At 31.2% G+C, this 18455-nt stretch overlaps 1 protein-coding gene across 1 annotated transcript; it reads left to right on the forward strand.

Annotated features, from left to right (window-relative positions):
- Positions 1 to 892: 892 nt before the first annotated feature.
- On the forward strand, positions 893 to 17863 carry LOTGIDRAFT_232378 (hypothetical protein; the record flags this gene model as incomplete). Its single annotated transcript, XM_009056601.1, has 23 exons — positions 893 to 1024; positions 1164 to 1255; positions 1518 to 1644; positions 1884 to 2012; positions 2260 to 2372; positions 2643 to 2802; positions 3199 to 3273; positions 3643 to 3780; positions 4167 to 4311; positions 4661 to 4817; positions 4945 to 5034; positions 5291 to 5426; positions 5708 to 5843; positions 6249 to 6355; positions 6675 to 6747; positions 6946 to 7012; positions 7267 to 7396; positions 7526 to 7604; positions 7919 to 7948; positions 14464 to 14527; positions 15768 to 15944; positions 17012 to 17100; positions 17703 to 17863. 23 exons carry the CDS (start codon positions 893 to 895, stop codon positions 17861 to 17863), a joined length of 2607 nt encoding a protein of 868 aa, XP_009054849.1.
- Between the last annotated feature and the right edge of the window lie 592 nt (positions 17864 to 18455).

Below are 18455 nucleotides of genomic sequence, written 5' to 3' on the forward strand. Positions count from 1 at the left end.
TTTACATCCTACGGTGGTGCATATATTACCGTACTAGAAGTGTGATAAAATTATGATTAAAACCTATTTCCGTCGGGTGTATAGTCAATGAGTCAAGGCCGGTCAAATATCTGTATGTAGTTTAATCGATTTCTATTATGTACATCAAACCATTACTTTCTCAATAATATTCCAGTTCAATACGTATGCTTGTGTTTACACCTAAAAATAGCTTAGGCCTACCCGACATTGATGTGACCGTTTCGTAAGATTATCGTAAATAAATTGCTTTCGCTAGAAATGAAATGAGTTTTCCACATTGCGTTCACAATTATACACTAATTAAATTAATATCAGAAACGGTTCAAAATCACGATTAATATTTAGCACAACTAGGAATCTAGTTAGAAACCTCGATTAAGTTTCATAAAAAAAAAGCATAAAATCGTGAGTGGATAGATCTTTTTGAAATGTAGGCTACGGAGCAACTCATTTAAGACAACATAATTTTGTTTCATGGATTCTTCAAAATAGGCGTTTAAAGTTGAGTGAGCGACTGAGAGAATATTTTATCGCCCTTTCCGTTATTGACCCATAAGATGTCACATTATCTACAGAATCGAAATTCATTTTATTACCTTTCAGTCAGAAATGATCGACAGAGTAGTGTCCCCTTGTTTTTGTTTTAATGTGAAATGTAAAAGTTGTCTGTAGCATTTTAAATCTGGGTAACTCTAAAATACTCACAAATACTTTTTTTCTTGGAAAATAAAGTGTGTGTTAAAGTTATCCTTCAGCACACAACAAATAATAATGTTTTTGCAAATTAATTTAATAAAAAACTTTAGAATTACATCAAAAGCCAATAGAATTATTCGTGTGTCTTGATGATCAAACCTTCAATATTTACAATATGGCCGCCTCCGGAGGGCGGAACCGAGATCCTGAACTTAAAAACTTTATTGCCAAAATCAGGCAGTACATAGCCCATGGTGATTCTGACAAACTTTTCAGTGATGACAATTTTATTCTTGATCTGTTGAAGGTGAATATGATCATTGTCAAAAATGCAACGTGAAGTTACATTAAAAAATAGTTATGGGCTGGATTACTTCCCTTTGTAAATTTATTGGCTACAGACCACAAGAAGTTCGGTGTATTTTCAGAAAGTTAATTTATTTCAGGTTGTGTATGAAGACAGTGTTGACCAAGTTATAAAAACAGAATTGGTTTTATCCTTAGAAGAATATGGATATTCAGCATTAACTCCTTCAAGGTAGACTAACTGTGCATTTCCTGGTAGCTCTTACCTTAATGTAGGCTACCTTCAATAGCATAATAGCATAGCACACAGTTACACACATTACAATGAATTGTTTTCTTTTCTCAGATACTTGTAAGCGTAGACTTTTTGATGGTTTTGGATCCTATAATTAGCAAGCGTAATAAAATCCTCTGCTTGCAGTCCCTATCAATAGAGAATAAATGCAGACTAAGCTTCAAACCTGTTATAACCTTTACCGTACCTTAATTTTCAGTGCAGAACAAGTTGTTTCCTCTTTACTAGATGTTTTTAATCAGAATGTAAATAGAGAAGATACACATAATTTCTGTATTCAGCTATTGATAACTTTAACATCTATTGTTCTTCTTAAGAAGTTGTTGGTGAGATTTTTTTTCCTCTAATTCATCAAATATTGCTTACTTTCAAACTGCATTTGGGAAAATGTACAGGTATTTATGAACATTTCCTTACAAATGAGGAAGGTTTTTTTTTTAAGTTTCTTAGTTTGCTACCATAGTTCAAATGTTAGAATAGAAACTCAGATTTTTAAACATGTAGTTGCAGCCTGAGGTAGATGCTTTTTCACTCACTCATCTGTGCATTCATTCCTTCATTCCAGATTAAAACTATAGGGGAGAATGTGATAAAGAGACTATTTGAAGTAATCAGTAAAGTTAATCATGTACCAAGTAGAAGAATAAGAGGCTGTTGCTGTCAATGTTTAAACCAAATAGAACAATTTTATTCTGTAAGTCAATATAAATTATCTCCCCTTTACTTTTGTCTTCCCTCGCTATAGGTGAAAGGTTCAACAAGACAGCATCAAATATATGTAAATCCTTTGAAAATTCTTTATTAGAGACCATGACCAAAGAAATCTTGGATAAGAAATTACTGTAAGAAATCATTTTGTTTTATTTAAAACAGAATGAGGCCAGTCAGGTTTATTGACTCAGCACAGTAGCTTGGTGTGTATCCTTGTCTCATGTTTTCAGGGAACATTAGTAAAATATAAAGATGATATTGAGAAGTTTTCAAGACAAGAAAAAACCTATGTTCATCAGGACTATTCCACATTACTTTGTACTGTTCTGGAATCTTGTAACAGGTTTGTTTTTTTTTCTATTTAAAATATACACAGTTAAAGAACCCTAGTCTCCTATCAGATATTTTCATTGCACCATAAACCTTCTATAACTTTTTTTCACCAGTCAAACAGTCAACTGTCAATACCCCACGACATTTTAGGTCAAGTGGAATAAAAAGGGATGATGACCTATGGAAACTTTTAATTGTCAGCGGTTTTTCTCAACAATTTATTTTAGATAAATGTCATAATAATTGCAATTTGATATATCTATCTTTTTCTAAAATTTAGTGAAAGAGAAACAAGTCCTCAAAGCAGCACAGAAAAGGAATTGCTACCAACAGTATCATATATCATGGAAAATATTGCATTAATGACACCTGTTGGATTGTGGTCTATAGTCCTACCATTGGTAGAAGTGATAAAACATAATACGTCTATATCTCCTATTGTAAGTTTAAGCATCTCAGATTCTGGAAATAGTCAGAAACAGCATTTCATTTGTACATTTTTGTTTACTCTTATTAACGCCTTGATGCCATTGTTTGAAGGTCGGCATTTTGTGGAGTTTCAATCTCTCTCCATTCTTTATTTCATGATATATGATACAGATACCACAATAGGTGTGTACTTCTTTATGAGAGTTTAATTCACACCACATGGTATTTTGCACATATCCATGAAAGTTGCTGCTAAATTAGTCTGGAAAGATGTTAATATCATAACTCTAAAATCACTTAAACTTTTAAGTTCTTCAAAACAAAAAAAAAAAAACAATTAAAACCTTATATGGAAATCTAGTGTGTATGATTAATTTGATATCCTTTTTGTTAATTGTAAATTGCAGATATTCAAACCATTTATGTTACATCACATGGCAACCTTTGATCCTGTGATATTTCATATTGTATTGTACCTACAGGTAGGTGTTACAGTTTAATACATTAATTACAAACCTAAATCAACTTCCCAGTTTTCATTCTTCATAGAATACTCCCCTCAAACAACTGTGAAAGTATCGTTGACTCGGCATGTTGAGTTGAGGTGTAAAGAATTTTGGTACTGAAACAGAATATTTTTGTTACTTATACAGAAGTGTCTTAGTCATATGCAAAATGTATATATTTAAATCTCCAGCTCAGCTCATTTCATTTCCTTTCCTGTTATATTTCTAGAGCATTTGATCTATGCGCTTTAAGCTGTCTTGCTATAAAAGGCTGTTTACTAAATCATAATATTGATACCTTTGTGGAGTAGAAGCTATTTGAATGAACATTATTTCTGTTTTCAGAAAGAATTTAAAGGAGAAATATTGAGCACTGAAGAAGAACATAAATTACTACATAGATTAATACTTGGTATTAATTACCCTTCATTAAGTCCTGCACAACGATTGTTAAACATACAGTGGTTAAAAGCATACAATCAGGTAAAAGACAATGCTTAAAAGGTTTTTTTTTTAGGAACAGATCAATCAGCTCATCAGCATCAATCGTATGCAGGATATAGGCATTCATCACCATTAGGCGCAAACAATTTAGTTGATTCTCACACATTACGCTCCTAGTAGGACAATTTTCGATGGGCCTGCAGAAATTTATTAAGTGTTTGATAATTTTTACTGTTACAAAATTTGTCATAAGCCGAATTTTCCATGGGCTGAAAGGCAGCTACCTAGTTTGCCTATAGGTTAATCCGCCTATGCACAAATTGCAGTTTTGTAATGTCTACTACATACTGATTTATTTTTGGGTTTTGATTGGTCAATTATTCAGTTTTCTGCATACATTCATTGTTATGTTTTTTAATTTGTAGGATTCAGATGAGAATGGTAATAAAAAGCTTCCAGATTTTGTTTGTCAAAATTTCCAACAAGAATTTTATCCATCAGTGTTTGACAGTCTGGAGTTAAAATTTGGAAAACTCTCATTGTTATGTAGAAGTAAAACAGAAGATCAAGGTGAGCCTTTCTTTTAGAGAGGTAACAAAAAGATGCAGGGATTCTAAGAAAATTATCCTAATAAGAGAGATTTGCTCAGCAAAATAATTAATAGATGTCTATACCATTGAAAGAATCAGTTCAAAATATAGATAAGTTTGTTTGCTGAAATCTTCAATATTTCCTCATCAGTCTGGCCTATTCATCTTTAGAATAGTTATCAATACAGATGAATTGGCTCAGATTAATGCCAAATTGTTTGTCAAGGGCTCAGAACAAGAGGGCAGGAAATCAAGATTTTAATCCTTATGTAAATGTAATGGACTGTCCATTGTCTCTTCATCTGCAAACAAATACTTTGTTTCTTTAGGTGATGATTTTAACAATAATTTGATAAAACAGACTCAGGAAATACAGCAACTTACAGAAACAACTGGTAGACATAAACCAGCTTTAGCTTTATATAAAGCTTTTTACTTGTTCTACAGCCAACATCCTTCACAATATCTAGTACAAACTATACAAGGGTAGGTTAAACTAGCTTTATATAGAGCTTATAATGGAGGTGAGATAAATAGAGTTTAAATTGGCTTATATAGAGGATATACATTGGTTGATTTGTACTAAACTATGGCTCACTTCACTTTATTTCAGAATTACCCATAAATTACTTGGAAGATATCCTGCCTTAATTCCATTAGTTTTAGATTTTTTACGCTGCATCAGAGAGTCAAATCCAGATAGGTAAGAAACAAATGAGTTTAATTCACTGACATTTTGATCTGAGAATTATGAAAAATTTTGTAGATAAGCCTCTTTTTAGCTTAACATTGGTGAGCTAGTATAGAATAATGGGATTTGAAAAAAAAAACTAGAGTAGAACTTTTGAAGTTACTCAGTTGCGCATTTTGTGCACATGGTAATATTTCAAATGAAGATGATTTTATTGTTGGAATACAAACTGTATCTTTGGTAATATTTTTTGTTATGTTTATTTCAGTTCAGTATATATGGATATACTATCTACCTTACATCAGTCAGTATTATCCATATCTTATCAAGATGTTTTCAATCAGTATTTGTTTTATTTACAAGTCTTTCAAACATCAGCTAGAGAGAAACAGTTAAATCAAGCTGTGAGTACCTTAATACATAAACCTATTCTTATATTTGACATATTTTCAAGTGACACATGACAAGTGAGGCATATCTCAAAATGGAGCACATTATGGAGTTCAAAAAGTCTTTTGACTAAAACAGTAAAACAGTAGGAAACATATACTTCACTATTAATTCTTTACAATGTCAAAATGTAAAATATTTTGAGTTTCTTATATGAACTATGAAATAAGAGCTTTGTCTTGTAAGATATCTTTTGTTTGACTCATAATGTTTTGATATTTCAATTTGTTTGCAGACGACAGTAAAATATTTAAATGGTTTATTAGATTATTCATTACGTAATGATATTTGTGACTGGTATTTTGGTAATAGTATACTATCAATATGTAGAAACATACTAACATTTCAAGATACAAGTACTGTATTTTCAGGTTGGTATAGATCTGATTTTTTTGGGATTTGCATTAAATCGTTAACTTAAAATAGTTTTGTTAACATTTCAAGACCTAAATATGTGGAGCTGAGCAGTGGTTAATCTGTGTACAGATGACTTGTAGCACTGTTGGAGCATTGGAATTTAATAACATATACTTGGTATAGTGGTCATCTGTACTTATTATTCATGTTTTTAAGGGCTGCAAACCTTGAATAAGTCATCTCTCCATTATTCCAGTCAAACTAGCTTTAAGATCAATGCTAAGAGGTTCAGCCAAGGAATAACTGGAAGACATGATCCTTGTGAAACTAAGTAGTTATACTGGTAAATAAAATGGTAGTTTTGTACATGACTTGAAACTTCATAATTTTAATATTATCTTGATGTTTTTCTTGTACAGAATTAGGAGAGTTACTATATGATATAATGGTATATTGTAATGATACAGATATTAAAGATAAAGGAAGGTTCTATTATGCTTTATTAACAAATGCTGCTGATAAAAAGGTATATGGTTATAGCTTTAGAACAGAATGGCAATGAAACCTGATTTTACATTCATTATTATGTTTGTGTCTCGGTGGATAACCACGTAATCAGTTTTAACACATGTAATGGCAGATTTTGCTTTACGTTTGACTGGGATCACATTTATTTTGTTGTGAGGTATATATTTGTAGATATATTTATATAAGATAACTGGTTTTCACAGTAAAATGCCCAAAAACCTTTTCTATCTAATACGAGACAATAATATTTAATTGAGAAACTTCAAAATGATTATGTTATGTTATAAATAACTCCCTGACCTTAATACCTATTTTAGATTCACAGTGTATTAAGTGATATGGTACCAAGTGGTAAAGTTACAGGACAAAATTTCTCCTCATTATTACCAGGTGAGGTTTCAATTTGAAGACTCAATTCAGTACATTTTTGGTTAGATATAAGGCAAGACTATATGGTGCTATTCCATTTGACAATAATGAAAATAATATGAACATATTTAAGTAAGCATTAAAATTTGACATTGTGGTAGCAATGGTTGTTGTGTGTGGATGTTAAAGTTGAATCATTAGTATACTTTATATTTACAGGATCTATGACTGATAAAGATAAAGCAAAAATCATTCCAGTAGAAGAATCATTATTTGTATGGGAAAGGTAATTGTCCATTTTGAATGCTGCTTTGAAATACCTTCTATAGTAAACAGTTCATGATCATAAAACCCTCAATAGCCTCTATTGGCAGTGCTTGTTAAAGATATCTTACAGTTTGAAATAAGGCCTGGATAGTTATTATTGTTGCCAGATCAGAAATTGAAATTGGAAATCTTGATTGGCCAAGTTTGATGCAAAATAGTAGAAGAACCAAGATATAAATGGACTTATGTTTGTATCAACTTCTTTTATTACAGAGAAGAAATAAATCCAGTATTCTTAATGAAAGATGAAAACATGTCCATAAAATCTACCTCAATAGAAGAATATAAGAATATGTTGGAGAATATGGAGATCTCTCTTCAAGCAAGATATAAACTTATATTGGTAAGGCTTTATCTTATGCTAATCATTTCTCTTCTGATGATGATTTTACACATAGCAATGTTATGATAATAAACTTTAAAGAAAGAGCCCTGCTTTATACTCACTATTTGTGTTATACTGTTATTTCAGAAAGATGAGAGTAACTATGATACTATACATGCTGTTTCTGTTGTTTTAGATAATAATCACTATTATAAACCTGTTAGCAGTAAGTAGAGATTAGTTTAGTTTGTAACAGAGGTATTAATTTGTACTTATGGAGACACATTTTAATTACCTATTTAAATTCCAGGCATTAATGATTCTGTAAGAAAATTTCAGTTTCATGCTTGAAAGACATAATTTGCGGGAAATTCTCATTAATGTGACTTAATCCTATTGTTATGGTATCATCAAGGTGGTTGGTAAATGGTATTATTTTATTATTAGATGTGGACTGGCACTAGTAATCTGATTCTGAAAAACAATAACCCTTTGACCTTTAGTATCTCTGATTTCTATTTTCCTGTTTGTTTATTACAGATAATCATTTAAATATGATGAAAAAATCAGGTAATTATAGAATATTTTTTTTAGTCATACTTTCAGATCAGATCTTACCTTAAATATGTAAGTGACAATAATGTTTAGGGGGCGTTCTGTTGTTTCAGTTGCAGAATTGAAGGGAAGTCACTCTGTCTAGCATCTTAACACATGCTCCTGATGTACAACTAAAGATCACAAATTAAGTGTGTTCTTGACAGCACATGATTGAATAAGATAGGTAAACAGAGTCTATTACAGACTGGCATGATATTGTCACTTCCCATTTCATTTAAAGTGTTGATATAAAATATTGGCAAATGTAAGCAAACAATTTGTTTAACTGCATTCTTAAGTATATTTGTCAAATTCATAGACTTCCTGGAATGCTTTAAACTTGGCATTCTAGTTATTTGTACTCTAGTAGCAGAGAACATGATTTTTTTAACATGACCAACTGTCATTACTGTCATTCTATAGTTTTTCCTCTTGCATTATATGATATGGTTATATTGGTTATCACCTTAAGATTTCATGTAGGAAAATAGCATTGTTATGGCCATGTTGTTGATTACATGGTGTGGTCAAGCTGTCTTTCATTGAGTTGAGATATAACTATTTTTTATTCAGTGAATTTCCATACATTTTAACACATTGTATTGTATATTATGAAATTTACCTTCAGGGTATTGTTTTAATATTTTACTCTCTGACATATATTTTTTTTAATTTTGTCACAAATATTTTAAAAACCTACTGAATTTCAGTTTAATTGAAAAAAATGTTTTATCTGTATTAATCACCATCCATGCATTTTTTTTATCCTGATTCAGGTGTGACTGGCAAATCAATATCCCTATGTGTAGGTGGTACATTGATTGGCCCTCTTATTGAAAACATGATGAAGAAGTTTACACTTAGCTACCTGACCTAATGAAGTTAACGGTGCATAGAAACTGCTCATGTTAGCATGATATTTGATATATAGAGTGGGAGGTTGTTAAAGTAAAAATAACTTGATGATTTCAGGTGTAAGTCCTCAATTGATATCTGCACGAATTGAGTCGGCTTGATCAAAGAGCAATAGTTGGCTTGCATCTAGATCTTAACTCATAAATCTCAGATCATTACATGAAAGTTCATATGTGAATTGGTGTGAACATTTTTTCATTTGAAGTAGCACATTGAAATATCATGGTTGTTTAAAGCACTTATCATGTAGTACTGAAGTTTTCAACCTTTTCCTTTCTATTTCACCTTTCATTATTCTATTGTATTACCCACCTTCCCACCATAAATCCTTACTATTTTGTGATTTTCAATTCAATCTTTTTGATGTTAGAACTATAGAGCAAAAAAAAAGAGTACCTGACACATTCTTTACACTAAAATTGTATCAAGACAAGAAAAACCTGACACATATTTAACACTCAAATTACATCAGACAAGAGCACCTGATACATATTTAACACTCAAATTACATCAGACAAGAGCACCTGATACATATTTAACACTCAAATTACATCAGACAAGAGCACCTGATACATATTTAACACTCAAATTACATCAGACAAGAGCACCTGATACATATTTAACACTCAAATTACATCAGACAAGAGCACCTGATACATATTTAACACTCAAATTACATCAGACAAGAGCACCTGATATATATTTAACACTTAATATTATTAAGACAAGAGCACCTGATATATATTTAACACTTAATATTATTAAGACAAGAGCACTTGACACAAACTTAACACTTAGATTGTTAGACAAGGGCACCAGATACAAACTCATTACTAAAATTGTACCAGACAACATTACCCGACATAACACTTAACACTTAAATTGTATCAAAAAAGAGCACATATTGACTGGAGATATAAGCACCAACAAGTCTTCATTAGACAGGTAAGTTTTAGAAGGTATTAAAGGTATATCAGACATGAGCACATGATTACGTTATAATATAAAACATATGTATAAATGTTAAGTCACCATAACTCTTCAGTCTGCAACAAAAAAATAAAATAAAGTAAATAGTTGGCAGGAGTAGAGTATTTGTAGAAAGATAAAAGATGATGCAGGTAAAGATGTTATTTATGATGTCCACAGATCAAAGATAAGTGTAATATATTTAACAGATGTCTGGTATTATTAGAATATACACCAAATTGCACCAGTAGAGTATCCTTCTTAAATACATTATTACATTTACTTATAGTTGGGTTTTTCTTGGAGTACATTTACTTATAGTTGGGTTTTTCTTGGAGTACATTTACTTATAGTTGGGTTTTTCTTGGAGTACATTTACTTATGGTTGGTTTTTTTTTGGAGTACGTTTACTTGTAGTTGGGTTTTCTCTGGAGAATGTTTACTTATAGTTGGGTTTTCTTTGGAGTACGTTTACTTATAGTTGGGTTTTCTTTGGAGTACGTTTACTTATAGTTGAGTTTTCTTTGGAGTACATTTACTTATAGTTGGGTTTTCCTTGGAGTACATTTACTTTTAGATGGGTTTTCCTTGGAGTACATTTACTTATAGTTGGGTTTTCTTTGGAGTACATTTACTTTTAGATGGGTTTTTCTTGGAGTACATTTACTTATAGTTGGGTTTTCTTTGGAGTACATTTACTTGTAGTTGGGTTTTCTCGTGAGAACGTTTACTTATAGATGGGTTTTCTTTGGAGTACGTTTACTTATAGTTGGGTTTTCTTTGGAGTACAGTTACTTTTAGATGGGTTTTCATTGGAGTACATTTACTTGTAGTTGGGTTTTCCTTGGAGTACATTTACTTTTAGATGGGTTTTCCTTGGATTACATTTACTTATAGTTGGGTTTTCTTTGGAGTACATCAATTTATATTTGGGTTTTTCTTGCTTGCTGACCTGAAGGTCCAGGGTTCAATCCTAAGATAAGTCAAGATGATACCTTCAGATTTTTCAATCCGGTTTTCCCTATTAGTGATATATGTCAGAGGGGATGGTGTGGAAAAAGCCTGGTTTCGAATGGGACCAGAAACTAGGCCATACGTGCTACAGGTTTGCAAGTTAAATATCTTTTGACAGTTGAAAATCTGAAAAAAAAAGTAGATTAATTCTGCTGTCCTGGTAAAATTTCCTCATTACATACTGCACATTGTTAACTGTTTTCATTAGCTCAATCTGATTCAGAAAAGTAAGACTACATTCATATTTCATTTGAAGCATCTACACGTTTATTGGGTATTTTTTTAATAATAACCCGAGCCATGACCTCTGATATTTACATAAGAGTAAAGACTAATAGATAATGAGTCAATACCATAATATTCTACTGCATGAAGTCATGATTTTATCAATGAAGATTCTCAGATAGAGTTTGTTTGTTTTAGACCATATTGATTCAGACCATTGACAGGAAGTATCTCGCCAATTATTCTTAGTAACACTGTTTAACTTTAACATTTAACAATTCCCTCTACTCCTGGTGCACTAGTCTCTTACTAGATGTTTCAGTCCTCTAAATCTGAATATCTAGATGTAGAACTTAATATTTATATCAGGGTTTTACATTCTAAAGTTACAAATGAGCTACAGGTATAGTCGACAGAGAAATACCAGTCCTGCCTATAACAATGCTTACTTTCTAAAACACTTGACACCACTCTGTGACAGGGTTTATCACTTCTGAATCCCTTTCTGAGAATCTACACAACTAATATTGTTAATTAGGTATAAGGTACTTGATATTACATAACCTAAGGTGTTTGCTGTTACAACCTAGATAAGATAGTCTATATTTGCTAACTGGATATATTCTTAGTTGCTGAAGAGATCTGGAGGGAACAATAGCTATTTTGCACTACTGTTTAAAAACTCCCACTGAATATATTAAGATAGATCTGAAAAAACAATATTCAAGTGAGTTTTGTTTTCATTCCACCAAATGTCAAATCATAACATTACGAAGTTTTCCCTGAAGTGTTCAAGGTTGGTCAAATCTTTCACTCAGAGACCAATTATGAAAGAGAATTGTGATTTTCTGTCTTTATTCCATTATTTTGATTAAATTCAGATTCCTTAGTTTCTCATTTGAAATGTGTAAGTCACCAGTGGGATCATATAACTGTCAGTGTCAGATAGTTTGACAGTTTAGTCTGAAACTTATTTCATGATTAAGACAACATCTATAAAGGCAACATCTATAAATTTTCCCAAAATGATTAAGTCTATCAACTCTGCAATACTTACTCCCAAAAACAAAATAATTGTTTAGGGTAAGCTAAGCCAAGCCTCTCCAGTAACTTTTTCCTATCTCATTAATCAGTTTTTAACTAGATATATTGTATCTATGGTTGTTTTAACTAGGTAAATCAACATGTATCATTGTATCAGATTGGTATAAATCACATTATAAAGATAGCTAGCTAAAAATAAATCTCTAGCAGACTGGCCTATATAAAATGTAGTTATTATCTATTTCTAATTAGATTCTAATTCTGACAATCTCCAGTCTGTTCCAATGATCAGCGATGTTCAGCCATGTTCAACTACTAACAAAATTGCTGTTTCATTCGAGCTTACCTTTTCTCAACATTTGTTCTTCAAGGTTTTTTGATATGATATTATCCGTGAATTTTGAAAAATTGTAATATCTCTTTTCAAGATAATGTTTTGTTTAAATGAGACAGTATTTTTACACCAGGTTCAAGCTAACTCTTCAAGAACATCTTATGCTACTCTGTGATGAAACTGGACTCCCCTTTCAGAGATCTCACAAAACAATTTCAAGAAATTGATTGCAACATCTGGCAAGAACCACCTCTAGTAAGCGACCAGTTTGACAGTGTCCCTTGATACAAGTTTGACTGTACTTGTAATATGTTACTTTTATACCAATGAAAAAAACTTGTATTGTTTCTAGAGGATCTTTATTATTATCAGTCTTGACAGATAGTCTTAATGAGAATTATAACAATAGGACAGTGTTCTATATAGAAATGATTGGCGGTTCCAGGCACTAGCAGGTCTTCCTGACATTTCTTAACTCATCTCTCATGGAAATGTCAGTCTACTCTTTTTTTTTGTTTTCTCTGTGAAGTCTAAAAAGAAATACTCTCCTGTAACTGGGCTGATGATTTGGTTGTCATTATATTTCATGTTAGACAGAAGCTACAAATGATTGTCATTTTGATTTATTTTTCTTTTTCACTTCATATCTTATGTCTTTCCCAGTCATATTTTACACATTTTCAATTCTGTATCTATTTCATATTTTCTGTCTGACTGTAGCCATAAGTGATTGAGGAGCAATTTTATCATGACAAATTATAAGAAACAGCTGCCAATGATTGATTCCGATCATGGAAAACTGTAGCTGTATTTGTCAGTTATGTGTGATTTGAGTATCCAAAATTTGAGACAAAATTGAATCCAAAAGCAAACTGTCTAAAGAATTTCTTCTCGTAGCTTTCTATAACTTGTAAATACATTTACTAGCAAATAAACTGCTTTGAAGGGATCCAAAAGGGGTGTGCTAGCCTTGCATGTGTATCAGGAGTTAAATCTTCTTTAGCACCATTCTGATTTCTTATATAATGTAATATAATGTACGTGGTTTCTGTAATTCAAGTAACATACTTAGAAGTCTCTGATGTACATACAACATACAATGACTATACAAATTTTTTTGAATTCATGAAATATTTTGAGTTGCCAGCTAAGATGGTTGAGTAATAAGTAGAAAGAAGCAGTAGAAATACAAGTGTGAAACCATTCTTGTTGAAAGAAAATGTCAGAAGAAACCTGACTTATGTGATATTACCAATCTAATGTTGTTTACGTGTCTTCCATGCAACTTCCAGTCATAATAAACAATCAACACGTCAGAGAAAATATTTTTCTCAATGAATCTCTTGGTGTATGTCAGTGACTCATGGCTGGGTCGCAGTGTGCCATTCTTCTATTCTACATTCTTGCCAATTACAATGATACTTGTCGATTTTGCTTACCAATTGAATTCGTTTTAGATCAATTTTCAGAATATAAAATTACTATTTAATTTGTCTGCATTAAAGTGAGGACTGAATTTATTTTTGTCTGTGCAAATATAGAAATCCTTGAATTCATATGATCCAAGTTTGGTGAAATACATTTTTTCAAGAAGGTATTCTTTATTAAAATAGTACTTTTGGCAATCAAAACAAACTATTGCAAAGTTTCTAAGTACAATATAACATATTGCAAGTTTTTTTAAAGCAGAAGTAATGACATCATCAAACACTTAGTTTTAGGGGAATTGCAGGAACCACAGGCTTCTGATTGAAAATTGGAATGGTGCAAATTGTGCTATCAGTGTCCACAATGCTCCAAATTTAAAAAAAAAACTCTTAACAATCCTTTATTGGAACTCTAAATTTCCATGTCAGAGTTTATAAGCTTTTGAAAATTAATAGAAGTAGAAGAATGAAGAATGTACCTGGTGACTGGCAACTCCATTAGTATAGACTTCACCTGATATTTACAGGAATTATTTCATTGTTATCTTTTTATCTTTCAGATATCTACCATGTCACTCTGACCTACCAGCCTATAGAACCATACCCTGCTGATTTCAATGCCAGGTACAACGTTTAATCTTCTATATTAAAGTTATAGTCCCAGGTGGAATATTAACATAACTTGATTTTTTCATATTATAGGTTGTAACAGCCAATATACTTAACACCATGTCGTCTAGCCATATTCGTTCATGATTCTTGTACCATCAGATGGAATGCAATGAAAAAAGATTTCTTCATACATAATTTTATGTTTCAATGGCCAAAAAAAGGGATAAATCTGAACAATACCTCCTTTAGGTTTGAAAAAGTTTCACATTTGGCCATTCAACCAAGAAAAAGTTTAGCATATAATTCATATATATTCTGCTCAGTGGCGTTTCTAGAAAATATCAGGTGAGGGGGGCTGAGCAGGGGCAATAAAATTTTCCAAGGGGAGGCCACAGACCAATTCTGCTGCAAAAAGCCCCTTTTAAAGACTTTTTAATCACATGTTTCTATGGAAATTTTTTTTAATGAAAAATGTAGAAATTTCATCTTAGAGAATTAAACAGAATTTTCATACAGAACAAGACATCTATCTGGTGTTTAAATTGCCATCTCTTTTAAAACTCAATTAAATTCATAGAATAATTTCAGATTTAATTCAAATTTAGATTCAAACTTATCATGTTTTCTATCAATTTTAAATTAAATTATGTAGTGTAGTAGAAGAAAACGTAATTGATTTAAGATTTTTAATTGAAATGTTAAGAATCGTTAATATAAAGAATGTATGATCTTCTTGTAAGATAACTAAAGAGATTTTCTAGATGATATTGCAATGTTTTCTTAAAAGTATCTTATCATTAGATAGCAATTTGTTCAAATTACAGAAATATCAGAAATATTATATATATTGGACTATGATATATAATTATCATCAGTATCAATCTATAGTCAATTATTGGACTGATTAACTCCCCATATCACTTGATTCTTATGGCTGGGACATACTCTCATGTACTTGAGAAATAAGATCTTACTAAGGAGGATTACTAATCATGATTGTGTTTCACAATTTATAACAGTTATAAAGTATAAATATATCCCCTTGGGTATTTTCTACAATTAAGTAAAAAAGCACAGTTTCTGAAGTTCAAATTTGAAAGAAATACTTTCATAGGATTATGTTTTTATTATCTGGCTATAAATCTGATATTAAGCTGATATTTTATATTATGTAAAAGTATTCAGAAACCATAGTTGTCACAGCTAGGGAGGGCATCCAGAATAAAACTTAATAATTTTTAATATTCAACAGGGTCATGTTTGCAGTAGAAAATAAAACATATTCTTCTGAATTACCTGACTGCCAGATCACCTTTAAAGATTTTCTTTTACCATTTCCCTGGGACTCATTCCAAATACTACAGGATTCCCAGTTTCTCTTCTGGTCCAATTTGTGGAAGCATTTTACAGACTCTACTGATTATCCTGTGTAAGTATGACCATCACGATTGTCAGTTTAGGGAATATGACTATCATTCTTAATCATTGACAATCTAAATATGTTGCCTGATATATATATATATATGTGTGTGTGTGTAGTTGTGACGGTACACTTATAGACAGCATGGTATGAGTTCATTTTATTCACAAGGTTTTCAGATATATGGAAACTAGAAAAAAATTAGTACAAGACAATATCTGTTACAGATTCCGTCATTTTCTGTATGGAAAAGTCAACTGTTAAACTATATTCTTTGATTAAACTAAAAAGGCCTCCACCCCCTACTTAATGTACACCCAATGTGCACTAAATGTGGTAACAGACTGCACAGCTTGTCTGCATATTAAACAGATACATCAATAAAGAAAATAACAAGTATTATATATATAATGGAACATGTTTGGTATGATCAATATCACTGTATATCATTTAGATAATTAAATAACACATCAAACATTAATAGCCTCCTGATAACCCACTAATTTTAATGGAAATCTGTGTTCTGTATCAAATCGGCTTTCAAAGGCAAAAACTCCAGGGATCAGATGGAAAGATTATTTTCTCTATTGAATGACAATTGACTGTAACTGTAATATATATAGATTTTTTATTTAATGATTTTCTGCATGCAAAATGTATGTATTAGGTTACATGCATGGCTGTTGTTTGTCAAGAAATTATGTGTCATATGGCAAAAAACATATGCTTCACTGTATTTCAATCAACAGCACCAAACAATTTGAAATTGAGATGCAATACTGTAGCAAGTAGGGCATATCAATTTGACTTTCGATGTTTCAAAACTAGTATTTTTTCTTAACATACAGATTATTGCAATCTATTGATTGAATTCCAAAGTGATGAGTGTAGTTTGTGAACCAGTGAGATATGCATACACACCTGGAACATCTGGGTCCACCCTGTTACTGGCATCCCAAGAATTTCAAATATTGTTATTTAGTATTTCTATCCTTAAAGTCAGAATTAAATCTTAATACATGTATTACCTTTAAAGGTATCCTGATAAGATTTTATTTTCTATTTTAAATTGATAGTAAAGGTGTAGAATCACATAAAATCTCCAGCTGTTCCTTAGATAAATTATTAACTTTGTGGAAATCTTATCAGATACATGGAGAAAAAGGTAGAGTTCTATTTTCTTTGTCTAAAATAACATGCACAAGGTACTTTATTTTCATTATTCCATTAGTGTCAGACAAGACATACAGAGATTATCTGATATATTCACTGCAGAAAAAGTTGATGATATTTTTCTTCTGTTGTTTCGAATCTTGAACAAACGTTGCTGATCTGATTAGATATAGTTATATTGTTTATTTTCTGTGAGTTACTTTCCTTATTTCAGAGCTCACATCATTCTTTAAATCTAGTTTAATCTTAAGACCTGGTTAGCAAACTATCTAATCCTTAATTAGACATAACTTTATTTAAAGTCAGTGTTTGATAATGGAGAGCTCCAAAATTTCTGGTTCAGCGCTTACTGAACAGAGCTTTTGATTATTTGTTTTAAAACACATTAGTTATTTATGGCCTTGGATATAAATAAGTGAATTTACTCAAAGAATAAAAAATAAGCTAAATTTAAAGCTTCATTGAAATCAGATTGTTTTTGTTATTTGAAAATATTATTTTATTTGATGGAATAATTGACAATTTTCCTTAAATGTTGTTACACAAAATCCCATGGTAGCAAATGATAACGAAAAATTGCCTTTTTTTTTTCAGAAAATGAGTATCCGTATTTACTACTGCTACCACCAAGTTACCATGTATTATTCAATGTGAAAGTTAAAAAAGAGAATTTAGTCATAGCCATAGCAACAGATCATTGGAAATTATTACCCCATATCAATAACTATTTAAATTCATTGAGTACTCTTAAATAGATACTGGACATTTATTATTTTACTATTATTGTGTCTAAGTTAAGAAGTTTGTGTGAAATTGCTGATACAGCAGCTAAGCTAGCTGTTAGTGAAATATTGCCAATTGCATTTAATAAATAAACCTTATGCAATATATTCAAACAATGCTGAAAATCTCTAGTTCTTGCTTGTGCTATTTCAATAAAAGAAAAATGGATTACTTCCGGTAAGCTCAAATATCTGAGAATCACATGCCTCTGTAAGTCTTGAAGTAAAGGTGGGACATAATCATTCAATATCTCATGAATTAAAGATTTCTACCACACCTGTTAATTAGGTTATTTTGTGCCGGATATGGCTGGTGGGTAAGCTCAAATATCTCAGAATCACAAGCCCCTGTCTGACAAACAAGTATAGTCATTCAAAGTCCTATATTCTTAACCTTTCCTATAAAAGTTAAAATTTGCGAAAAAGAATTGTTTGTTAATGGATTTGTAAAATATGATCTGAACTGCTACTTCAGGTCTTCTCTGATGTAATGTCTGATGACTAGATCAGTTCCATTGCTTTAATTAGTTTTATAAAAAACATGTTCTACATAACATTCTTAAAT

The sequence above is a fragment of the Lottia gigantea genome (assembly GCF_000327385.1).
Source record: "Lottia gigantea unplaced genomic scaffold LOTGIsca_28, whole genome shotgun sequence".
Lineage (NCBI taxonomy): Eukaryota > Metazoa > Mollusca > Gastropoda > Lottiidae > Lottia > Lottia gigantea.